The 26,147-nt window shown below is 49.1% G+C and overlaps 1 protein-coding gene and 1 long non-coding RNA gene across 2 annotated transcripts in view; one reads left to right on the forward strand and one right to left on the reverse strand.

The window, feature by feature from the left end:
* LOC132387704 (C-type lectin domain family 7 member A-like) overlaps window positions 1-16,284 on the reverse strand; it is a 33,871-nt gene extending 17,587 nt beyond the window's left edge. The window contains exons 1-4 of the mRNA XM_059960066.1: window positions 16,124-16,284; window positions 10,066-10,645; window positions 3,719-3,838; window positions 2,046-2,165 (exon numbers count right to left, since the gene is read on the reverse strand). Of these exons, the coding sequence (XP_059816049.1) occupies window positions 2,046-2,165; window positions 3,719-3,838; window positions 10,066-10,132 (307 nt within the window). The 5' untranslated portion in view covers window positions 10,133-10,645; window positions 16,124-16,284. The remainder of the gene's footprint in view (window positions 1-2,045; window positions 2,166-3,718; window positions 3,839-10,065; window positions 10,646-16,123) is intronic.
* A 1,644-nt stretch (window positions 16,285-17,928) lies between these two features.
* Window positions 17,929-25,891, forward strand: LOC132387705 (uncharacterized). Its single transcript, XR_009509992.1, has 3 exons — window positions 17,929-17,998; window positions 19,006-19,100; window positions 25,644-25,891. It is a non-coding gene; the product is annotated as an uncharacterized LOC132387705 (long non-coding RNA).
* The last annotated feature ends 256 nt before the right edge of the window (window positions 25,892-26,147 follow it).

Below are 26,147 nucleotides of genomic sequence, written 5' to 3' on the forward strand. Positions count from 1 at the left end.
CTATTGGGTGCTCTATAATACAAACTCATTAATGTTGTCATACTTTTCCATTTTCTCAGCTCCACACATATAGCCTCGTAGACATGACCTGTAATCTGTCCTGCTTGAGCACTGCTGTACCATTTACCCTGACTTGCAATGCCACCTCCCTCTGCCTCTATCACGTCTGAAACATCGGAACCCTGGAACATTAAGCTGCCAGCACTGCCCCTCCTGCAGCCAAGTTTCACTAATGGCGACAATGTCATGATTCCACGTGTCAATCCACGCCCTCAGCTCGTCAGCCTTCACCACAATACTCCTGACATTGAAATAGACACACCTCGGAAGATCTTTACCACTAAAAGCAGCCCTTCTCTTTGTGACTTTGCATAAAACATTAACATCAATTATTTCCACCTCCGCTCCACGATCTGCTCTGGCACTTTGGTTCCCATCCCCCTGCAAATCTAGTTTAAACACTGCCCCCTCCCGCCAATAGCACTAAAAAAACCTCCCTCCCAGGATATTGGTTCCCCTGCAGTTCATGTGTAATCCGTCTCTCTGATACGTGTCTCACCTGCCCCAGAAGAATTCCCAATATTACGGAAATCTGAAGCCCTGCCCACTGCACCAGTTCCTAAGTCACGTGTTCTTCCTCCAGTGCATCATATTCCTACCCTCACTAGCACTCGGCATAGGTAGCAATCCAAATATTACTACCCTCGAGGTCCTGTTTTTTTAAAATTCCTAAGAAGCTCTCCATACTCAATCTTCAGGACCACCTCACTCTTTCTTCCTACGTCATTGGTACCGATGTGAAACATGACATCTGGCTGCTCATCCTCCCATTTCAGAATGCAGTGCAGGCGATCAGAGACATCCCTGACCCTGGCACCTGGGAGGCAACAAACCATCCGAGAGTCTATGTTGCGACCACAGAACCTCCTGTCTGTACCTCTAATTATTGAGTCCCCTATCACTACCGCTCTCCTCTTCTTCCCCGCTCCCTCCGGACTGCAGAACATGACTCAGTGGCAGATATCCGGCTTCCGCAGCTCGACCCAGATAAGTAATCCCCCCAACAGTATCCAAATCAGCATACTTGTTGTTCAGGGGAATGGCCACAGGGGAGCCCTGCTCCGGCTTCCATTTTCCCTCACCTCGCTGACGGTAACTGTGCGCCGCTCCTTCGGCTAACTGTCTTCCTGTAGCTACTATCTATAATCTCCTCATTCTCCCTAATGAGGAGGTCATGCAGATCCTTACGCGGTTTGTTAGGAGCTGCAGCTGGATGTACTACGTGCAGGTATCGTTGTCTCTCTGGCTTCCCACATCCTGCAAGAGCAGCATTCCAACATCCGGCCTGTTATTCTCTCTGCCGTAAACAAACAAATCAAAACATAGCGAAACCTACCCTCGCCTCTGCCTGTTCATGCCGAAGCCTGCTGAGCCAAAGCCAGCACACTCTGACTCAGCCCACACCGAAGTTGGCCGCTGTATTTGCCAGTCTTTTATTTAAAAACCATTGGTGCTTTACGTTACGCGCTTGCGCATTCTAGCCACTTTTCCCCGTTCAGTTAATACAAATGGCTTATCTCACTGAAAGTGGAGTCACAGCTGTACAGGGACCGTTGAGAGTGTAGTAGAACAAAGAGTACCAGGGGTACAGGTACACGGTTCCCTGAAATTGGATAAGATTTACGAGGATATCGCGGTGACTGAGTTAAGGAGATAAGGGAGGCACTTTGGGACGTTATACCACGGATCGCTGAGGTGACCTTACAGAGTTGTATAAAACCACATGGGGCATAGACAAGGTGAATGCACAGAGTCGTTATACTCTAGGCTTGTAGAATGCAGGATCAAAGCTCTCAGGGATAATGTGATAGGAGTAGGTGATGTAACTGGGAACAAGAGTGACATTTTTGTTTTTATCCAGACAGAGGACCGTCTTTGGGACGGGCTGCCAGAGGAAGTTGTCGAGGCAGATGCATAAGAACATGAACACTTCTGCGTAAAGCACGTGACCACTTTAGAGTGATGTCATTATTGTGAACTCTGACCTGCCTGTGCAGCCACTGACATTTCCGCGGGTCCCGAGGAAATGGGAGGATCTTCGTACACTTCACTGAGATGTTCTTCTTTTGGAAGGTGCAGCACTGAGTAGGTGGAGTTCAGTCCGTCTGAGAGAGAATGAGAGAGAGAGAAATAAAAGGAGGAGAGACTGGTAGAGAATGCACGTTGCCCATCGGCGGTGTCAACAGAGCTTCACGGAGTAGAATTTCTCGCAGGTCTGCTGCGCTTCTTTAAAAAGGGAGCTTCGAGAGCGTGAGTCCATTGTACGTGACCTGTCAGTAGCTAAAAACCGGAGCACCCTTCGTGAGTTGTGTAGTAGGGTAGGTTTCGGCACAAAAGGGAGACGCTGCCCAGAGGAGCGGTCACCAAAGGAGCGATTATCAGAGGAGTGATCAGAGACAGAGTGGTCGGGTTTTGGTACATCCGGGCTTCAGCGATAACGGGTCGAGGCGAGGTGAGCTACCTGTGAGGAATAGAACAGGAAGTATGTCTGTGAGGCCGGCGTTCTCTAATGGACACAGGTAGACAGGGACCCTGGGGAGTGTTGTAGAACAAGGGGAACCCGGGGTACGGGGATACGTTTCTAGGAAAGTGTGGTCGTAGGTAGACAGTGACACTGAGGAGTGTTGTACAACAGAGGGCCCCAGGGGCACATGTACACGGTACACTGAAAGTGTAGTCACAGGTAGACAGGGACCCTGGGGACTGTTGTAGAACAGAGGGACCCAGGGGTACAGAGACACGGTTCTCTGAAAGTGGAGTCACACGTAGACAGGGATCCTGGGGAGTGTTGTAGAACAGAGGGACCCAGGGTACAGGGACACGGTTCCCTGAAAGTGGAGTCACGGGTAGACGGGGACCCTGGGCAGTGTTGTGGAACAGAGGGACCCAGGGGTACAGGGACACGGTTCCCTGAAAGTGGAGTCACGGGTAGACGGGGACCCTGGGGAGTGTTGTAGAACAGAGGGACCCAGGGGCACATGTACACGGTACACTGAAAGTGGTGTCACAGGTAGACAGGGACCCTGGGGGCTGTTGTAGAACAGAGGGACCCAGGGGTACAGGGACAAGGTTCCCTGAAAGTGGAGTCACGGGAAGGCAGGGACCCTGGGGAGTGTTGTAGAACAGAGGAGCCCAGGGGTACAGCTACACAATTGTCTGAAACTGGAGTCGCATATAGATAGGTTCATGATTACAGAAGTAGGGAGGTCACGTTGGAATTGTACAACACGTCAGTGAATTGGAGCAGACTGATCCGTTGCCGTCGTCCTCATCTGGATAAGATGCCACTGAGCTGGAAACAGAGCAGAAGATATTTACGAGGACATTCAGGTTCTCAAATGCCTGAGTTATGGAGACATTATACCTCGGATCACAGAGGTGACTTTAGAGAGTTGTATAAAACCACATAGAGCACAGTCACGTGATTGTACGGAGTCATTTTTATCTCGGATTGGACAATCGTGGACTAAAGCTTCAGGGGTACAGTGACAGCAGTATGTCGAGACAAGTGTGACAATCTTGCTTTTACCCAGACAGAGGTCCGTCTGTGGAACGAGCTGCCAGAGGAAGTGACCGACGCAGATGCATCAGAAATTGAACACTTGTACGTAAAGCACGTGACCCCCCTCAGAGTGATGTCATTATTTTGAACTCTGACCTGCCTGTGCAGTCACTGGCATTTCGGCGGCTCCCGAGGCAATGGGAGGATCTTCATATGCTTCCATGAGATGCTCGTCATTCGGAAAGTTCAGCAATGAGTAGGTGGGGTTCAGCCCGTCTGAGAGAAACAGGAAGGGAAAGCGGTAGAGAATGTACTTTGCCTATCGGCGGCGTCCACAGAACTTTATGAAATGGGATTTCTCGTATGTCTGTGGAGGTGATTTACAAAGGGGACTTCGAGAGCGTCAGTCTATTATACGTGGGCTGTCAGTGGCTATAACCGGAACACCAACCGTGAGTTGGACAGCAGGGCAGGTTCAGGCGAAAAAGGGAGACACTGCCCAGCGGAGCGTTCGTCAAAGGAGAGATGAGCTGCCTGTGAGGAATAGAACTGGAAGTTTGTCTGTGAGGCCGGTATTCTCCACAGCGTGTCAGATGTGGGAAGTCCGGGAGATTCCCAGCCTCCCGAACGGCCACATCCGCGCCACGTACGTCAGGCTGCTGCTCCTGTAGGGTAGGGTATGTCTATGGACATACACCCCCAGTTCCTTCTGCCCCATCCATCCTTCCAAGTATCCTGTTATTGACTTTGTCCTCGAACATGGAAATTGTCCTTCCAAAGCGTATCGCCTCATACTTCTCTGGGCTGACCTCCATCTGCCACTTCTCAGCCCACTCTTGCATCTTATTAATGTATCTCTGCAATCTTCAACAATCCTCTAAAATATCTACAACACCAGCAACCTTTGTGTCGTCTGCAAACTTGCCAACCTACCCTTCTACACCTACATCCAAGTCATTAATAAAATCACAAAAAGCCGAGGGACGAGAACCAATCCTTTTGGGCACCAGTATCCGAAACCCTCCAATCCGGAATGAATTCCCTCCACCACTACACAATATTTTCTGCAGGCTAGCTAATTCTGACCCAACTGGTCAAACATCCCTGGATCCCATGCCTGCTGACTTTCTGAATGGGTCGACCGTGTAGAACCTTGTCAAATGCCTTACTAAAATCCAAGTAGATATACTGGACACCTCCTCAAGGAACTTTTTTGGCATTGCAAGAAACGATATGTTCTTCAGAAAGCCATGATGACTGTCCCTGATCAGACCATGATTCTCTAAATGCCCATAAGTCCTATCGTTAACAATGTTTTCCAACAACTTTCCCACCACAGACATAAGGTTCACTGGTCTATAATTAGACGGACTATCCCTACGAGCTCTTTTGGACAAGGGACAACATTCGCCTCCCTCCAATCCTTCGGTATCATTCCCGTGGATAACGAGGACATAAAGATCCTATCCAGATGCTCAGCAATCTCTTCCTTCGCCTCGTGGAGCTGCCTGGGGAATATTCCGTCATGCCCCGAGGACAGATCTGTCCTAACGTATTTTAACAACTCCAACACCACCTCTCCCTTAATATCAGCATGTTCCAGAACATCAACCGCATTCATATTGTCCTCACCGTCATCAAGTTCCCTTTCATTGGTGAATACAGAAGAGGGGTTTCATTGGGGACCTCGCTCACATCCACAGCCTGCAGGCTCATCTTCACACCATCTCATGTCGGACCATTTTTCACTCCTGTCATCCTTTTGTACTTCACATAATTGAAGAATGACTTGGAGTTTTCATTTACCCTCCTCTCCAAAGCCTTCTCATGCCCCCTTCTTGCTCTCCTCAGCCTAATCTGAACTCTTGCTTGCTATCCATATATTCCTCAATTGACCCATCTGATCCTTTGCTTCCTAAACTGCTTCTATGCTGCATTCTTCCACTTGACTAGACCATCCACTTCACTTGTCAATCATTGTTCCTTTACCCTTCCATTCTTAATCTTCCTCACAAACTTATCGCTCACGTCCTGCAAGAGATCCCTAAACATCGACCACATGACCATAGTACTTTCCCCTGCAAAAACATCATCCCAATTAACACCCGCAAGTTCTAGCCTTATAGCCTCATAATTCGCAATTGCCCAATTATTCTTTTTTTCCTGTGCCCTCTGATTCGATCCTTTTCCATTAGGGAAATGGGAGGAGATAAACTCTTAGTCTGACCCTGGGAGTATGTAATGCAACAATGTGGAGGGTGATTTACTCTGTGTATGACCCCGGGAGTGTGTGATGGGACGGTGTGGAGGGAGATTCACTCTGTGTCTGACCACGGGAGTGTGTGATGGGACGGTATGGAGGGCGATTCACACTGTGTCTGACCCCGGGAGAGTGTGCTGGGACAGTGTGGAGGGAGATGCTCTCTGTGTCTGACCCCGGGAGTGTGTGATGGGACCGTGTCGATGGAGAATTTCTGTGTGTCTGACGCCCGATATATGTGATGGTTTGGAGTGGAGGGATTTTCAATCTGGACTGGTTATATCACACATACCTCTTCCACTTTTGAATTTATTTCACGTTGCTTAGAAACCGTGTTAAAACACTACCTGCTCTGGAAAATCGGACCAATGAACAGTGAATCTCTCACCACGCCATCCATTATATCCGTCGGTAGTCATAGAAAAAGAAGGGGAATCCTTTAAAGCGGCCCATCATACATTGCCGGTGTCAGGTGTAAAGTGGAGATCCCAGCAAACTGACCGATCACGCAGACTCGCCGGGTAAGAGAAAGAGTTAAGCTCCCTCTGCACTGTCCCATCAAATAATCCTGTTATCATACATATAGAGAAGTTCCCAGCACAATTCCTAAAACACATGCCCGGGATCAGACACAGAGTTAAGATCACAAAACACAGCTCCAGCACATACAAACTGCGTCCTACACAGAGTAAAGTTGATTCCGCACCATCACATCTCAAACTCCAGGGATCAGACACAGATTGAATCTCCCTCCAAACCTTCCCAGCACACACTTCCGGGGTCAGACACGCAGTGAAACACACCGTCCACATTGTCCCATCACACGCACACGGGGTCAGACACAGAGTCAAGCATCTTCCACTCCGTCCCGTTACTCAGAACAACACCCCGTTCCATCACTTACCTGAATCTCTCCTCCTCACAGTCCCATCACACGCTCCAGGGATCAGACATGGCGTGAATCTCCCTTGAATCTCCCTCCACCCCGTCCCTTCACATGCTTCAGGGGACAGACACAGAGTGAACCTGCCGCCTCACAGTCCGATAACACAAAACGGATTCAGAAACAGAGCAACTCTCCCTCTTCACTCCCTCTCTGCCATCTCGCCAATAAACAGCACTTCAGCCTCCAAAAGTGTGTCTGTCTCAGAAATAAGATTAATAATCCGTGAGACCACATGTAGAACTGAGGAGGGAGGGCGAGGGGAGGAATTCATGTGAAACTACACGACCGGCCTATACACACATAAACGCAGAACCGAGAGATCGATATCCGGTGGAAGAGAGTAGAAATAACACCAACGGTACGGAGGACGCGTCACCATTTGTCTGACCCCGGGAGTGAGTGATGGGACGATGTGGAGGGAGATTCACTCTGTGTCTGACCACGGGTGTGTGCGATGAGACAGTGTGGAGGGAGTTTCAATCTGTGTCTGACCCCGGGAGAGTGTGATGGGACGGTGTGTCGGGTGTTTCACTCTGTGTCTGTTCCCGGGAGTGTGTGAGGGGACAGAGCGGAGTGAGCTTCAGTCTGAGCTCGACCCTGGGGTTCTATGATGGGATGGCGTGGAGGTAACTATACTCTGTGTCTTACTCTCTTCACCCATTGGATCATAATTGGGGGTTGTCAGTATTTCCGACAAGTATTGAAAGCGTGCGGCTACACTGACTGGGCCGTCATACAGACATCAAAAAACTTTACTGACGCCGGGAATGTGATACGTACACGCCAGACTGAAGGCTCCCTCCACACGATCCCATTTCATAATTTGGGGGTCAGACGCTGAGAAAAGCACAACGTCGTATCCCACAATCCCGGGGTCAGTCTCAAAGTGAATCTCCCTCCACACCGTCGCACCACCCACTCCAGGGTGAGACCCGGAGTGAATCTCCCTCTACACTGTCCCATGAAACTGTACCAGGGTCAGACACAGAGTGAATGTCCCTCCACACCGTCCCATGACATAGTACTGGGGTCAGACACAGAGTAAAACTCCCTACTCAGCGTCCCATCACATAATCCCAGAGTTAGACATAGAGTGAAGCTCCCTCCACAACTTCCAATTACACACTCCGGAGCTCTGTCACAATGAGAAACTCCCTACACACCGTCCCATCCCACACACCCGGGCTCAGACACTAAGGTAATTACACTCCGCGCCGTCCCATCATACGCGCCAGGGTTCAGACACGGGCTCAAGCTCCCTCCACAACTCCACATGAAACAGTACCGGGATCAGACACAGAGGGAATCTCTCTCCACACCGACCCATCACACACTCCCGGGTCAGACACAGAGGGAATCTCCCTCCACACCATCCCATCACTCCCTCCCGGGGTCAGACACAGAGTGAATCATCCTCCACACCGTCCCATCACACACTCCCGGGGTCAGACACAGAGGGAATCTCCCTCCACACCGATCCATCAAAACTCTCGGGGTCAGACACATGGTCAAGCTCCTTGCACAAAGTTGGAGTTATTTCTGCTCACTTCCACCGGAAATCGATTTCTCGTTTCTCAGCTTCTCTACGTTCCTGTGTGTACAGGTCGGTCGTGTGGTTTCACACCATTTCCTCCCAGTAACTGCAAACTCACCACCTGTCCACAGCCCGCTCTCACCTCCCCCTCCCTCCTCAGTTCCACCTCTGGTCTCACACACACTTATAATCTCTGAGACAGACACACTGCTGGAGACGACAGGAACGCTGAAGAGTTGGTGATTGGTAGGAGGGAGAGAGGAAGAGGGAGTTTCTCTCTGTTTCTCAATCCGTCACTGTGTTATCGGTCTGTGAGGCGGCTACAAACACTGTATCTTGCCCCGGAAGTGTGTGATGTGACGGTGTGGAGGGAGATTCACACTGTGTCTGGCGCCAGGAGTGTGTGATGGGACGGTGTGGAGGGGGATCCACTCTGTGTCTGACCCCGGGAGTGTCTGATGGAACGGTGTGGAGGGATATTCACTTTGTGTCTGGCCCCGGAAGCGTGTGCTTAGACGGTGTCGAGGGAGATTCATTCTGTGTCTGACGCCGGGAATGTGTGATGGGACGATGTGGAGGGAGCTTCACCAGGTGTCTGTCCCCAGGAGTGACTGATAGTTCGGTGAGAAGGAATAGTCACCTTGTGTCTGAGCCCGGGAGTGCGTGATATGACGGTGTGAAGGGAGATTCATTCTGTGTCTGACGCCGGGAATGTGTGATGGGACGATGTGGAGGGAGCTTCACCAGGTGTCTGTCCCCAGGAGTGACTGATAGTTCGGTGAGAAGGAATAGTCACCTTGTGTCTGAGCCCGGGAGTGCGTGATGGTGCGGTTTGGAGGTATCTTCACTCTGTGTCTGCCCCATCGAGTGTGTGATCGGAGGCTGTGGAGGGAGATTCACTCTCTGTTTGACCCCGGCAGTGTGATGGGACGGTGTGGAGGGAGATTCACTCTCTGTCTGTCCCCGGGAGTGTGTGCTGGGCCGATAAGGAGGGCGCTTATCTGTGTATCTGATTCCGAAAATCAGTGATGGGATAGAGTTTACGGACCTTCACTCTTGTGTGGATAGATCTGTGTGTTTCACACATACCTCTTCCGTTTTTGGATTTATTTCAAGACGCTTTGAAACAGAGTTAGAACAATGTTGATGCGACCGATCGTCTGTTCCGGAAAATAGGACCAATGAACAAAGAATCTCTCTCCACACCGTCCATTACATCCGCCGATCGTCAGACACTGAACTGGAATTCCCGGCGGAAAGACGAGGGTTGTGGCACAGCGAGTAAATTCAGATTGGAATGTTGTGACTAGTGGTGTCCCACAAGGATCGGTTCGGGGATCTCTACTTTTGTGATTTTTGTTAACGACCCATCACAAATTCCCGGCGTCTGTTTTAAAGTGACGATCCTGACGAAACGTCCGCTCGCACAGACACGGCGGTTTAGAGATAGAGCGAAGCTCCCTCTACACTGTCCCATCAAATTATCCTGTTGTCAGACATACAGAAATGTTCCCAACACAGTTTCCCAAAACACATTCTCGGGATCAGACACAGTGTCGAGATCCCAAAACACAGTCCCAGTAGATGCAAACTGAGTTAGACACGGAGTGAAACTCTCTCCACACCGTCCCACCGTCCACACCGTCCCATTACACACTCCCGAATTCAGACACAGAGTGAAACAACGGCTACACCCTCCCATTACCCACTCCTCGGGTTAGAAAGAGATTGAATCTCCCTCCCTCCGTGTCTGTCACACTCACCTCTCGATGGAGACGATGAGTCCGTATTTAAGAGCTGCACATTCATGTAAGTCTCGCTGTCGTCCATCCTGTCGAGGATCCTCTGCGTCTCTGAGCTCAGCGAGAGGAAGTAACCGTTGTCAGAGGAAGCCCGTGTTGACACGGGGTTCAGACCGCACAAACAAACACCAGAACAGCAGCTGATAAAGTGCTGAGCCGAGAGCAGGCGTGGGAAGCGCCAGTCAGGAGTGAGATTACGGGTGTGAGGGGGTGGTATGGAGCGATGTGAGCGGCAAGGACGCGGGAGAGAGTCGAGCGAGTGTGGAGTTAAAGAGCAACGGTAGAGTGGGGGGCAGGTTCGGGCTTCGCAGAAAGAGAGGAGTGGGATACAGGGGTCAGAAAGTACTAGCGGAATGAAAGAAGGGTGGGCGAGTAGTGGGAAAGAATAGGGAGTGAGGTTTAGAAATAGAGAGGGTGGATTCGCAGAGAAATTAGGGGTGAGAGTGAGAAAAGCGAGGGCGAGCTAACGGGGAAAAGCAAGAGAAAGATACATAGAGAAACGGAAAGGGAGGGGCGAAGTAGAGAGGGAGGAGAGCAAGCGCTACAGAGAGTGAGGACAGATGCAGCGAAGAGACGATTGAGGAAGAAAGAATATGGAAGTCGGAAGGACAGATGAAGAGAAGAACGGAGTGAGAAAGGGATGGAAGCGGAAGAGTGAGGGTTGAGGAGTGAACAGGGAGGGAAAGACAGGCGGATATTTTGCCGTTACTATCCGAGAGATTTACATCCAGCATCCCATTCCCGACCCCAACGTCCAGTTGATTCAGACACTCTGTGCTCTAGAAACCACGGCCCCGAGACAATCCCGGAACACCCAAAGAAGTAACCGAGCCACTGGGAACAAGCCGGAGCAACAGTTTACCCTTTTTAGACCGTGTGGCAATTGTCAAAGAAACCTGGCATGTCGATATTGAAGTTCACAGCGGTGTTTGAGTTTTGACTCACTTCACCCATTGGAGCAGAAGCTGGGGGTGGTCAATATTGTAGAGAAGTATTGAAAGTGTGCGGAGACACTGACTGCAACGTCATGCAGACATCAAAAAATATAATTAGCAGTGACGTCAGCCAAGCAGACGCAGTTCAGGAGCTCTCCCAAAACCTCCATCACCTTCTGTCTGTCAGTTCGGACTGCACACTTCGGACCGAAATGCGAGCGAGCCGCTTGAACCGTTCTCACTCCCCGGTTCAGACAGAATTAATCTCCCTGCAAAACATCCCATCACACACCCCTGGGGTCATACATTGTGCGAATCTCCCTCCACACCGTCCTATCACAAACTCCCGGGGTCAGACACAGAGTGAATCACCCTCCAAACCGTTGGTGTTATTTCTGCTCTCTTCCACCCGATATCGATCTCCTGGTTCCCGACTTCTCTACGTCTCTGTGGGTACAGGCCGGTCGTGTCGTTTCACAGCCCTTCCTCGCAGTAACAGCAAACTCACCACCCCTCCACAGCCCTCAAACCCCACCCCCATCCTCCTCAATTCTACCTATGGTCTCACAAACACTTATTATCTCTGAGACAAACACGCTGTTGGAGACTACAGGACTGCTGAAGTGCTGGTGATTGGTGAGAGGGGAGAGAGGGAGTGAAGAGGGAGATTCGCTCTGTTTCTGAATTCATTACTGTGTTATCCGACTGTGAGGCGACGGGGTCACTTTGTGTCTGACCCCGTGAGTGTGTGATAGCGCGATGTGGACGGGAGTATCACCCTGTGTCTGACCGAGGAACTATGCGCTGGGGCGGAGAGGACGGACGTACACTCTGTTTCTGACACCGGCAGAGGGTGGTGGGACCGTGGGCAGTGGTGCTTCACTCGTTGTCTGATCCTGGGACTCTGTGTGGAGATGTTGTGGAGGGAGATTCACTCCGAGGCTGACCACTGGAGTATTTCGGGTGTCGCTGTGAAGAGAGTTTCACTCTGTGTCTGTCTCCGGGCATGTGTGATGGGACGGTTGGAGGGATATTCACTCCAAGTCTGAACACGGGAGAGTGTGATGGGACGGTGTGGAGGGAGATTCACTCTGTGACTGACCCCGGGAGTGTGTGATGGGACGGTGTGGAGGGAGCCTCTCTCTGTGTCTGACCCCGGGGGTGTGTGAGGGGACAGAGGGGACCTGTATGTACGGGTAGAAGGGTGGGTTGGTAAGTTTGCAGACGGCACAAAGGTGGGTGCTGCTGTGGATAGTTTAGAAGATTGTCGAAGATTGCAGAGAGAGATTGATAGGATGCAGAAGTGGGCTGAGAAGTGGCAGATGGAGTTCAATCTGGAGTGGCAGATGGAGGGGGAACACATCTGGACGGACAAACCCCAAGGCAGAGTACAATGTAAATGGCAGGATATTTGGGAGTGTGGGGCAGCAGAGGGTTTTGGGAGTACATGTCCAGAGATCCCTGAAACTTGCCTCTCAGTAGATAGGGTAGTTTCCAAATCCAGTGGAGTGTTAGCTTTCATAAGTCGAGGGATAACGTTTAAGACTCGCGGGTTATTCCAGTTCTGGTCGCTTCCCTATAAGGAGGACGTAGAAGCATTGGAAAGGTTACAGAGAAGCGTTAGAAATGGCAGAGAGGAAATTTACCAGGATGCTGCCTGGTTTAGAGAGTACGCATTATGATCAGAGATTGAGGGAGCTAGGGCTTTACTCTCTTGAGAGATGGAGGATGAGAGGAGACCTGCCAGAGGTATACAAGATATTAAGAGAAATAGATAGACTGGACAGAGCACCACTACTCAATACAAGAGGAAATAGCTTCATGGTAAGGGGAGCAAAGTTTAAGGGGGTATTAGAATATAAGGGGTACTCAGAGATTGCTTGGGGCGTGGACTGAACTTCCTGAGTCAGTGGTGGAGGTAGATACACATAAAATTTAAGAGACTAATAGACAGCTATATGGAAGAATTTACGTTGTTGGGTTATATGGGAGGCTGAGTATAAGTGTCGGCACAACTTTGTGGGCCGAAGGGCCTGTAATGAGCAGTGTTGCTTTCTGTTCTTTGTTCTATAACTGGTGATTGGTGAGAGGCGAGAGATGGTGTGAAGAGCGAGTCTCGCTCTGTTTCTCAGTCCGTTACTGTGTTATCGGTCTGTGAGGCTGCTATAAACTCTGTATCTGGCCCTGGAAGCGTGTGATGAGACGGTGTGGAGGGAGATTCACTCTGTGTCTGACCTAGGAAGTGTGAATGGGGACACTGTGGAGGGAGATTCACTCTGTGTCTGACCCCCTGGAGTATGTGATGGGACAGTGTGGAGGGAAACTCACTCTGGGTTTTACCCCAGGATTTTTTGTGGGACGGTGTGTAAGCAACTTTAATCTGTGTCTGGCATAGTTAGAATTTGCTTGGACAGTGTTTTGGGATTTTGACTCTGTGACTGATCCCGGGAATGTGTTTTGGGAGAAAGTGTTAGGAACTTCTCTGTATGTCTGCCAACAGGATTATTTAATGGGACAGTGCAGGGGGAGCTTAACTCTGTCTCTTACTAGGCGAATCTGTGTGATTGGGCAGGTTGGAGGGATCTTCACTTTTGACCTGACGCCTGGAATGCGTGATGGGCATGTGAGAAAGGATGCCCATTCTGTATCTGAATACCCCGGATGTAATTCACGCTGTGAAGTCACACTCACGGTTTACTGGCACTATTTTTCAGAACAGACGACGGGGTGTCTCGTCCATCCCATTTCATAACTCGGGGGTAAGAGACACAAAGGGGCTTCCGCCCCGCCGTCCTCCGACATTATCTCGGGGTCAGACACAGAGTGAATCTCCCTCCACACCGTCCCATCCCACACTCCCGGGGTCAGACACAGAGTGAATCTCCCTCAACGCATTCCCATCACACACTCCCGGGGTCAGACACAGACTGAAGCTCACTCCACACCGTCCCATCACACACTCCCGGGGTCAGACACAGAGTGAATCTCCCTCCACACCGTCCCATCACACACTCCCGGGGTCAGACACAGAGTGAATCTCCCTCCACACCGTCCCATCACACACTCCCGGGGTCAGGCACAGAGTGAATCTCCCACCACACCGACCCATCACACACTCCCGGGGTCAGACACAAAGTGAATCTCCCTCCACACCGTCCCATCAACACTCCCGGGGTCAGACACAGGTTGAATCTCCCTCCACACCGTCCCATCACACACTCCCGGGGTCAGACACAGAGTGAATCTCCCTCCACACCGTCCCATCACACACTCCCGGGGTCAGACACAGAGTGAATCTCCCTCCACACCGTCCCATCACACACTCTCGGGGTCAGACACAGTGTGAATCTCCCACCAGACCGTCCCATCACACACTCCCGGGGTCAGACACAGAGTGAATCTCCCTCCACACCGTCCCATCCCACACTCCCGGTGTCAGACACAGAGTGAATCTCCCTCCACGCATTCCCATCCCACACTCCTGGGGTCAGACACAGAGTGAATCTCCCTCCACGCATTCCCATCACACACTCCTGGGGTCAGACACAGAGTGAATCTCCCTCCACACCGCCCCATCACACGCTCCCGGGGTCAGGCACAGAACATGGTTAGTGTACCTTGCTCTGTGTCTGACCCTGGGTGTGTGTGATGGAACGGTGTGGAGGGAGCATCACACTGTATTAGACATCTGGAGTGAAAGATGGGAGATTACGAGTTTGTCCCAGTGAGTGTGTGAGGGGAAGCTCTGGAGGGAGATTCACGCTGCGTCTGACCCCCTGAGTGTGTGTTGGGAAGGTGAGGAGGGAGATTCACTCTGTGTCTGACCAGGGGAGTGTGTGATGGGAAGGTGTGGAGGGAGATTCACTCTGTCTGACCCTGGGTGTTTGTGATGGGACGGTGTTGATTGAGATTCACTCTGTGTCTGACCCCGGGAGTGTGTGATGTGACGGTGTGGAGGGAGATGCACTCTGTGCCTGACACCGGGAGTGTGTGATGGGACGGTGTGGAGGGAGATGCACTCTGTGCCTGACCCCGGGAATGTGTGATGGGACGGTGTGGAGGGAGATTCACTCTGTGTCTGACCCCGGGAGTGTGTGATGGGACGGTGTGGAGGGAGCTTCACACTGTATCAGACATCTGGAGTGAGAGATTGGAGTGTACGTGTTTGTCCCAGTGAGTGAGTGAGGGGGAGCTGTGGAGGGAGCATCACACTGTATCAGACATCCGGAGTGAGAGATTGGAGAGTACGTGTTTGTCCCAGTGAGTGAGTGAGGGGGAGCTGTGGAGGGAGATTCACTCTTTGAATGAGCCCGGGAGTGTGTGATGGGACGGTGTGGAGGGAGATTCACTCAGTGTTTGACAACGGGACTGTGTGATGGGACGGTGTGGAGGGAGATTCTCTCTGTGTCTGACCCTGGGCGCGTGTGATGGGATGGTCTGGAGGGAGATTCGCTCTGTGTCTGAGACCGGGAGTGTGTGATGGGACGGATTGCAGGGAGATTCACTCTGGTGTCCTGACCCGGGAGTGTGTGATGGGACGGTGGAGGGAAATTCACTCTGTGACTGACCCCGAGGAGTGTGTGATGGGACGGATTGCAGGGAGATTCACTCTCTTACTGAGCCCGGGAGTGTGTGATGGGACGGCCGTGGAGGGAGATCCACTCTGTGTCTGACCCCGGGAGTGTGTGATGGGACGGTGTGGAGGGAGATTCACTCTGTGACTGACCCCGGGAGTGTGTGATGGGACGGTGTGCAGGGAGATTCACTCTGTTACTGAGCCTAGAGTGTGTGATGGGACAGTGTGGAGGGAGATACACTTCGTGTCTGATCAGGGAGCGCTTGTCCGGTCGGTGCCGAGCGCTCGAGGCGCTCTCTTTCCACCTCCCCCCTCCCCCCACACTCTCTCCCTCTCTCTCTCTCTCTCTCTCTCCTCTCCTCTCTCTCTCTCTCTCTCTCTCTCTCTCTCTCTCTCTCTCTTTCTTTCATTCAGACACACACTGCCGATACTGCACTTCTACTCCCGCACCACCACACCTTTATCCACTACCCTCACCCCTATTTCGTTTCACTCCCCCGTTACTTACAGTGGAGGATGTCCAGTTAGCCTCGCTTTTCGTGGAAACGGTGCAGACGGCCCGATGAAATTTCAGTCCTGTGAACTTGCACTCTGAGCGAGAGAATGTGGAAAGAGAGAAAGTGGGTTAGAGAGGGTCGGGAGGCAGAATGGGAAGTCTTAGAGAGGAGGGCAGTGAGATAGAAAGGCTGAGGGAAGAGAGGGAGTAGAGGAAAAAGGAGAGCGGAAGAGAGGAGCGAAATTGATGCGGGTTAGAGCCATTCATGGGAGTGAAATAGAGGATAGTGTGGGGAGATGAGGGACAAAGAGAGAAAGTGACAGACACAAGGTGATGGAGGATTTTGAGGGAGCTGCTGGGCCACTGCTATTTTTATTTTATTTTTCCTGTCTGTTGCTCGCCCTGTGAGTGTAACCGCAAGCTTTCAGTACTTCTCTGAACAACTGACAACGCCCAGCTTAAGGGTGAAATGAGTCAAATCTCAGACACCTGCGTGACGTGTGTTAGTTTCTTGTGAACTTCAGTATCTAAATATATACATTCTTTTACAAGTTCTACACGGTGTGAAAAGGGCAATCTGTTGCTAGTCTCGGTGGCTCGCTTACTTCGGTGGGTGTTTCTGGCTTGTCCCGGGCCCGTGGTTTTCTAGAGCACAGAGGGCCTGACTAAACAGAATATTGCAGTAGGCGATGGGGTGTTGGTTGTAAACCACTCGGACAGTAAACACTCCTGCTAGATGCCGCGCCACACACCGCTCCTCACCTTGCTCAGCTCCTTCATTTCCTCTCTCATGAACAATTTTCTCAGTTTGCACCTGAACTGGAATCGAACTAATATCCCAGCGGTAAGTTTTGCCATTAGAACGGAGAGTGGTGGTATAAACTAGAGTTGCAGGGACATGTAAACAAGAACGCCATTACAGATAGTTGAGTGGCTGTTTACAGAAGTCTCAACAACAGTCAAGAAGCAAAAGGTTGAGCCTGCTGGGACTCAGGTTCTGAGCTGCGTACGTTCAATGCAGGAAGTATTGTTGGAAGGGCAGATGCTCTCATGTCAGGGGTCAACGTCTTTCAGCCTGACACGGCAGATACTAATCGACGATTGCAGGCGGGACAGAACCGTTTGGATAAGCTGGGAACGAGACACACAACCCTCACTGTGTCACGGAGATGTTCTTCAATGGGACACTGAAAGTGTTTCGTTGTCACTGCCACAACCCACATCTGACATATGCCTACAGCAACACACAACAACACGTCGTGACACTGACACACTGACAGGCTCTGCTCCACAGCAGTAACTCACCACTCAAACGATACCAACACAGAGTCAGGCCCTGCACTGTAACTCGAATACAGTCCTCCCCGTATGCATAACACCCTCCCTCTCCAAAACCACTCCCCGACTCCGTCACCCTACTCCCCTACACTGTTCCAGTCACCGTCACACAGACTACAGTACACCACTCTGTCTCCGTCACCCACACCCTCTCCTGCACACTTCGCCGTCTCTATCATCGCGTACAAACCCATCTCCCTGTCTCCGTGATACTAAACGCTCCCCAAATACGTCGTCCATCCAGTCCCCTCCCACTCTGTGACCACAGGCAATTGTGCGGAGTATGAGGGAGAGATGATGGCTGCTGTTTCACCTCCCCCCGTACCATGGATATTGATCACCAGATCTGATCTCTCCACAACTCTGCATGCACAGGACGGTCACGTGTTCTACACCACTTGCATCAGTGTTTGCATTCTCACCACCCTTTCCGTGGCCTCCTCTCCTCCTCCCCTTCCTTCCTCTAACGGCAGCACACAATCCGCTCACACACACACAATCTCCGAGAGACTCACACAATTCAAGACTACTGGAAAGCCGAAAGTCTGGGTATTTGTGAGTGGGGAGAAAGGAGGAGGGAGAGGGTTTCGTACTTTTGCTGACTCCGGTAGGGTGTGCTGCGCTGGTGCGGGAGGTATTTCACATGTCCGACCCCGGGAAAGTGATGGGATAATATTTTGGGAGCTTCGCTGGTTATCAGACCCAGTAACTGCGCGTTTGGACGGTTTGGACGGAGCTTCACTCTGTGTGTGACCCCGGAGTGTGTGTCGAAACAATACGGAGGGAGTTGCACTCTGTGGATGATCCCGGGGGGGGGGGGGTGAGATGGATCGTTGCGGAGGGAGCGTTACTCAGTGTATGTTTCCAGGAGTGAGTGATGGGATTTTATAGAGGGTCTTTCGCTCTGTCTGTGACTCTTAACCATGGTTCATGGATTTGGCGTTTAAACATAGTCCAAACAAAGACAGGGAGCTAGAAAATGGCGCCTCACACGTTCTGCTCCAACGGCTGCAAACTGAACACCCTTTCTGTGGCCCCACTCTCCGCCTCTTCCTTCCTCTTTACTCAGCACACTATCCCTTCTCTATGATAATTTCTTTATAATATATTTTACTGAAGGAACGGCACAATATAGAATACATAATGGATTACATTTTTCCTCCATTTTGCTTTTGTATCTTACCCCTAACAAACCTCCCCTCACCCCGACCCTCCACGAACATACAATGACAGCTAAAGTATTTACAAGACAACACTTCACAAACACAAGTTGGATATTTCACAGCCCATACCCCAGGACTACTTCAGGACGATGTCCCACACTCATCTACAACTTTTCGGATGATCCAGAATACACTCATATTACAATTCATCAAACACCCTGTGAGGTAAAGCATATGCGTGTTGAAAGGGAATCAACTTGCCAAGTACAATCAAATGCCCTCAACTAGTAGGTAATTCCTTAAGACTCCCAAAATTTGACAAGAAAGCTCCCCATTTCGAATAGAAATTCTTCGCAGACTCCCTCAGAGCGATTTAATATTTTCCAATTTCAGAAAAAAAAACATTACGTCCTGTATAACAAAGCAGCAGCAGATGGGGAGCGGCAGATTTCCAGACAAGCAAGATTCTCCTACGGGCCAAAAGCGATGTAAGTGAAATGATATCCGACTGCTTTGCATTAAACCCAAACATCATTTGCCGCACCCAAATACAGCTATAAAGCGTGCAAGGTCTGAGTGACACCCCCCAAAGCCTCACTGATAATTTTAAAAACCAGTGCCCAATAGCGATCAAGCCGAGGGCAAGGACAAAATGCATGCACTAAACCAGCCTGAGATTAGGAACACCTGTCACAGCCAGCGTCTGTCCTAGGATATATGTCACCACGCCTGACTTTACTTAAATGTACCGTGTAAAACTTTATGAGCCTGAGTCGAGCACATGATGACGTGGAATGAACCCTATTTAGTGCTTTTGCCAATATTCCTCAGCCAGATCCACACCAAGTTCACCCTCCCAGCTCGTCGTAGATTTGTTTAGATCAGCTTAGAGATCAGCTGAGAGTGTAGTACACACTCAGCCCTTTTTTATTAAAGCTAAGAGTGAGTTTGTCCCACAACATAGCAGGTGGTAGATCAGGACAAGAGCGAAGTTTTTCCTTGACAAAGTGGAGACTATGTAAATATTGAAAAAAAACTGATTATACGGAAGCCGTATTTACTGCACAGGTTATCAAAAACTATTAAATATATTATCAGTGCACAATTCCTTCATGCGCATAAGACTGTTCAAACCCCATTGTCTAAAAACTGAATCGAGTGTGGAGGGATGTCATAGATGGTTTCTATGAACGGGACCCAAAACTGAACTGATGTGAACGTATAGTGGTAGCGAAATTAATTTAATTTTTTGAGGGTGAAGCGCATGACAGGGTTAGATGTGAATTGAGAGGATTTCAATGGAAATGTTCTGTGACCCCTCTCCTAACAACTTGAAATAATGTAGTTGACTTAAATGCAATAGAAAGAGGCTCCCCTGCAATTGCAAAACTAATCCATTATTCTTAAGTGGGTGATTGAGCAGCTGGACCTCCTGGTCCATTTATGTTCCAATGAAATCGATATGCATGGGGAGGTAGTTCTGCAGAGTGAGCTCAGGGATTTAGCTATTAAATTAAAGGACAGGACCTCCTCCCGTCCCAGCGTGCCCAGACCTAGGAAGGCCATAGTGTTTAGCACGTGGCTAAAGCTACGGTGCAGATGGGAGGGATTCAAAATTCTTTGTGTTTATTCCAAGAACGTGAAGTGTCAACAGAAGAGATGGGAGACGGTGTACACATAAACTGGAGTGGAGCTGATATCCTAGAGGGAAGGTTTGTCAGTCCTGTGCACGAGAGATTCTGGGAGAGTTGATTGAATTCGATTTGCAGGGGGATAGGATTCAGAGATCGAGAGCAGATAGCGGAGTCGATATGAAGACAGATATTGTTAAGACCCTCTGAAAAAAATTTCAGGAGTCAAAAAGTTGTGCATGAGCCACTGGTGCCCTGAGCTCTGTATATTCCAATGCAGGAAGGTTCTAAGAAGCGCAGTTAAGCTCAGGACATGATTCAACACACGTGAATATGATTTTACAACATTGTTGAGAATTGGTTTAGGAGGAGCAAGCAGGTCAGCACGATATTTCGGGTTTCCCTAGTTTAGACATGAGAAAACGGAAGAAGTAAAGGAGGGAGGTGTGACATTACAGTGATGAGCAAATATCACCACAAACACAGTCAGAACAGACAAGACAACTTGTCTAATTGAAGCTTTATGGGTGGAAATATAGAAACATAGAAAACTTACAACAGAATACAGGCCCTTCGGCCCACAATGTTGTGCCGTACATTTCCCTGCCTTAGAAATTACTAGGCTTAGCCAAAGCCCGCTACTTTTTCCAAGCTCCACGTATCTATCCGAAATCTCTTCAACGATGATAATATATCCACCTCCACCACCGTTGCCGACAGCCCATTCCACGTACTCACCAATCTCTGCGTAACACAACTACCCCTGACATCTCCTATATACCTACTCCACAGCACCTTAAACTTGAGTCCTCTTGTGTCAGCTATTTTCAGCCCTGGGTAAAAGCCTCTGACTATCCACACGATCGAAGCCTCTTATCAACTAATACACCGCTATCTGGTCAACTCTCATCTCTGTCGCTCCACGGAGAAAAAGCCGATTTAACTCAAACTCCTTTCATAAGGCATGCTCCCCAATCGCAAATTCCTTGCTAATCTCCTCTTTTCACTGTCTATGGCTCCACATCCTTCCTATTGTGAGGCGACCAGAACTTGAGTACAGTACTCAACGTGGGGTCTCATTGTGCCCTATGTAGCTCTAACATTATCCCTCGATTCCTAAATTCATTTCCACGCTTGATGAAGGCAGATACTCCGTATGCCCTCTTACTCTAGAGTGAAACTGCGCAGCTGCTTCGAGCGTCCTATGGACTCGTGTCCCAAGATCCCTCTGATCCTCCACACTGTCAAGAGTCTTACACATAATATTATATTCTGTCATTATATTTCACCTACCAAAATGAACCACTTGCCTGAGTTGAATTCCATCTACCACTTCTCAGCCTAGTTTTACATCCTATCAATGTCCGGCTGTAACGTCTGGCAGGCCTCCTCACTATTCACAACACCACTAAACTTCGTGTCTTCAGCAATTCAACTCACCCATCAAACCACTTTTTCTCCCATGCCCTTGAAGAATGAATAGGGTGAAATTGTTATGGGAAACAGAGAAATGCTGAAGAATGTAATGAGTGTTTAGATCTGTCTTCACTAAGGAAGACACAAGCAATGTCCCAGATGTACGGATTGTCCAAGTACATAGGGTAACAGAGGAATGAAAACAGATTGACATTAGGAAGGGAACGGTGATGAGTAACTGATGGAACTGAAGGGTGGCAATCCCCAGGTCCAGATGGTCTGCATCCTAGGGTACTAAAGGAGGTGGCCTGGAAATTGCGGATGCATTGTTAATCATTGTCCAATGTTCCTTAGATTCAGGATCATTTCCTGAGGATTGGAGAATGGCTAAAGTTATCCCACATTTTAAGAAAGGAGGGAGGGAGGAAAATAGAGAACTATCGACCTGTCAGCCTGACATCCGTGGTGGGGAAAATACTAGAGTCCATTATTAAGGATGAAATAGAGTCATATCTAGATAGTAGTGATAGGAGTGGGCCGAGCCAGCATGGATTTACCAAAGGTAAATCATGCTTGACTAATCTGTTGGAGTTTTTCGAGGATGAAACCAAGAAGTTAGACGGGGGAGATGAAGTGGATGTAGTGTACCTCGATTTTCAGAAGACATTTGATAAGGTCCCACATAGGAGATTGGCGGGTAAACTTTAAGTTCAGGATATCGAGGGAAAACATTGACATGGATAGAAAACTGGTTGGCAGATAGAAAGCAAATGTTTGTGGTGAAAGGGTGTTTTCTAGGAATGGCTGGTGGTGACTAGTGGGGTGCCACAGGGCTTTGTATTGGGACCACAGCTGTTTACAATTTACATCAACGATTTAGATAAAGGCATTGAGAATAACATCAGCAAATTTGCTGATGATAATAAGCTGGGTGGCAGAGTGACATGTAATGAGGATGTTAGGAGAATTCAGGGTTACTTGGATAGGCTGAGTGAGTGGGAAGATACTTGGCAGATGACGTTTAATGTGAATAGGTGTGAGGTTATCCACTTTGGGAGTAAGAACAGGAAGGCAGATTCCAATCTGAATGGTGTAGAGTTAGGTAAGGGAGAAATACAAAGAGATCTAGGAGTCCTTGTTCATCAGTCACCGAAACTGAATGAGCAAGTGCAGCAGGCAGTGAAAAAGGATAATGGAATGTTGGCCTTTATTACAAAAGGAATTGCGGACAAGAGCAAGGAAATCCTCTTGCATTTGTACAGAGCTCTGGTGAGACCACAGCTGGATTATTGTGTACAGTTTTGGTCTCCAGGGTTAAGGAAGGTCATCCTGGCTGTAGAGGAAGTGCAGTGTAGATTCACGAGGTTAATTATTGGGATGTCTGGACTGCCTTACACAGAGCGGTTAGAAAGACTGGGCTTATATTCGCTGGAATTAAGGAGATTGACAGGGGATCTGATTGAAACATATAATTTTATTAAGGGATTGATCAGATAGAGGCAGGAAATATGTTCCAGATGCTGGGAGAGTCTAGTACCAGAGGGAAAGGATTGAGAATAAGGGAAGGTCATTTAGGACAGAGTTAAAGAAAAACTTCTTTTCCCACAGAGTTGTGGGGGTCTGGGATGCACTGCCTCGGAAGGCATTGGTTGCCAATTCTCTGGATGCTTTCAAGAAGGAGCTCGATAGCTATCTTATAGATAGGGAAATCAAGGGATATGGGGTCAAGGCAGGAACCGGGTATTGATAGTAGATGATCAGCCATGATCTCAAAATGGCGGTGCAGGCTCGAAGGGCCGAATAGTCTACTTCTGCACCTATTGTCTATTGTCTATTGCCATTTATAAAAATCACGAAGAATAAGGGTCCCAGTCCGGATCACTGAGTAACCATACAGGTCACCGCCCTCCATGCAGAATATGGTCCCATCTACAACCGTTCATGCCTTCTGTGGGCAAGCCAGGTCTGGATCCACAAGGCAATGTCCCCTTTGATCCCATGCCTCCGTACTTTCTCAATAAGCCCTTGCATGGGGAACCGCATCAAATGTCTTACTGAAGTCCATGTACAGGACACTACATCTACTGCTCTTCCTTCACCGATGGAAATGACGAAATGAGGAACAAGAAATGTATGACCATGATAGTGGGACTATATTGCATATCAGCCAACAGTCCGCTGGATTAGAAGGAACACATCTGTTGAGAGATCCCAGACAGTTGCAGGAAAATAAGATTGTGATAGCAGATGATTTCAGCTTTCCGCCTATTGACTGAAATCGCTTACTGCAAACAGGGCCAGTGGGATAGAGTTTGATAAAAATGTTCAGTTCAGGTAAGATTCCTTAATCAGTACGACTTCTTCCAACGAGAGACGAGAGAGAGAGAGAGGAAGCAATACTCAATCTGCTACTGTGGCGTGAGATAAGGCAAGTATCAGAGTTTTGCTCAGAGTCAAACTTTGTAATCCAGTGATCAGAAAGTCTTTAGTTTAAAGTAAATGTCGGAGACGATAGGGCGGTAAACAGGATTAGATATTAAATTGGAGTAAGGCCAAGTTTGCCGTGGATCCGCAAGGATCTGGACAAGTTGTTTTCTGGCAAAGGTGCTATTGGCAACTTGAAGCCCAAGCGCCTTTTAATTCGTTGTAGCAGGGAACGACCTAGACTGTGAACAGGGGAAGTGCTGAAGGACAGAGAGGTGTTGCAGTACAAGGATGGGGAATACACAATTGTGAATAGAGGAATCCCTCCCGTCACCTTCATTCTTTCCTCCCGTACAAACCTGCATGTCTCCGTACCCAATTCGCTAACTCACACTCTTCTTCGTATGGCGTCACCCCGCTCTCCCCCTGCACCCTCCCCATGTCCGTCTTCCCATACCTCCGCTATGCCCCTGAACATATCTGTGTCACACTCCACTACACCCTCCCCTCTCTGTGTGTGATGAAGAAGGGGATATGGATATCTCTTGTCAGACTTCCCCCTTCCAAACGATATTGACCCTCTCAGTTCTGAATCTCTCCACAGCACTGCGTCGACAACACTCACTCAAGTGTCCACTACATCACCACCATATATTCCCTTTCCGGCTCTGGCTCCCCACACCCCAACCCCTACATACATACACAACCACACACTTCAGATAGTGAGTGTGTGTGTGTGTGTGTGTGTGTGTGTGTGTGTGTGTGTGTGTGTGTGTGTGTGTGTGTGTGTGTGTGTGTGTGACTGTGGTGGTAGTTGGGGTACCTTAACAAATGTCTTGCTGAAATCCATATACACTGCATCTACTGTACTTCCATCATCAACGTGTTCAGTCACATCCTGAAAAAATTCAATCATGCAGCAAAACTTGCCCCTGACAAAGCAATTTTGACTGTTCTAATCATATATACCTCTCAAGATCCTCTTAAACACTGCCTCTCAGGATCTTCTCCATCAACTTACCAAACTGTGGTGTAAGACTCACTGGTCTATAATTTCCTGGGCTAACTCTACTCCCTTTCTTGAATAAAAAACAACATCCCTACCCTCCAATCCTCCAGAAACTCAATCATCCCCACTGATGATTCAAAGATCATCGCCAGAGGCTCAGCAATGTCAAAAGTTTAGTACCTCTTTCTTTGTATCTACATTTTCAAGCTTTTCAGTCTGCCGCAAGTCATCACTACTATCACCAAGATCCTTTTCCATAATGAATGTTGAAGCAAAGTTTTCATTATGTTCCTCTGCTATTTTCTCTGATTCCAGACATACATTCCCACTGTCACAATTGATGGGTCCAATTCTTTCACGTCTTATCCCCTTGCTCCTCTCTTATTCAGTGTAGAATGCTTTGTGGTTTACTTTAACGCTGTTCGCCACGGCACATTCAGGCTCTCCTAATTTCCTTCTGAAACTCATTAATATTAGCCTTATAATCTTGAAGATCTCTAACATTACCTAGCCCTCTGAACATTTCTTAAGCTATTCTTTCTTCTTGACAGAGACTCGTCACTCTCCGATCACTCCCGACCGGGAATAGAAGACCCTTGGGGAACAATATCAGGAGATGAACAGCAACGGTGCGAATATAGTCTAAGTGTCCATGAGTTGCATTCGAAAGCAGAATCCAGGATAACCGCGAATTCCCTTCTGGTCCTCTGCCAGACTTTCTTTCTCAAGAATGCTTACATCCTTAACAAGGATCTCTCTATCTCCGCAAGCAAATTCCTCTGCTAACTGTTGACCAGCAAGAAAGGTGAGGTAAAATCCCCCATCCCCCATTCCTAATCTTAAAGAGAGAGATAGATATATATATATAGAGAGAGAGAGCGGAGAGAGAGAGAGAGAGCGAGAGAGAGAGAGAGAGCGAGAGAGAGAGAGAGAGAGAGAGAGAGAGAGAAGAGAGAGAGAGAGAGAGAGAGAGAGAGAGAGAGAGAGAGAGAGAGAGAGAGAGAGAGAGAGAGAGAGGGAGGGAGGGGGAGGGTGGGGGAGTGAGAGAAAGTGAG

Source organism: Hypanus sabinus, unplaced genomic scaffold (genome assembly GCF_030144855.1).
Source record: "Hypanus sabinus isolate sHypSab1 unplaced genomic scaffold, sHypSab1.hap1 scaffold_2115, whole genome shotgun sequence".
In the NCBI taxonomy this organism is placed as follows: domain Eukaryota; kingdom Metazoa; phylum Chordata; class Chondrichthyes; order Myliobatiformes; family Dasyatidae; genus Hypanus; species Hypanus sabinus.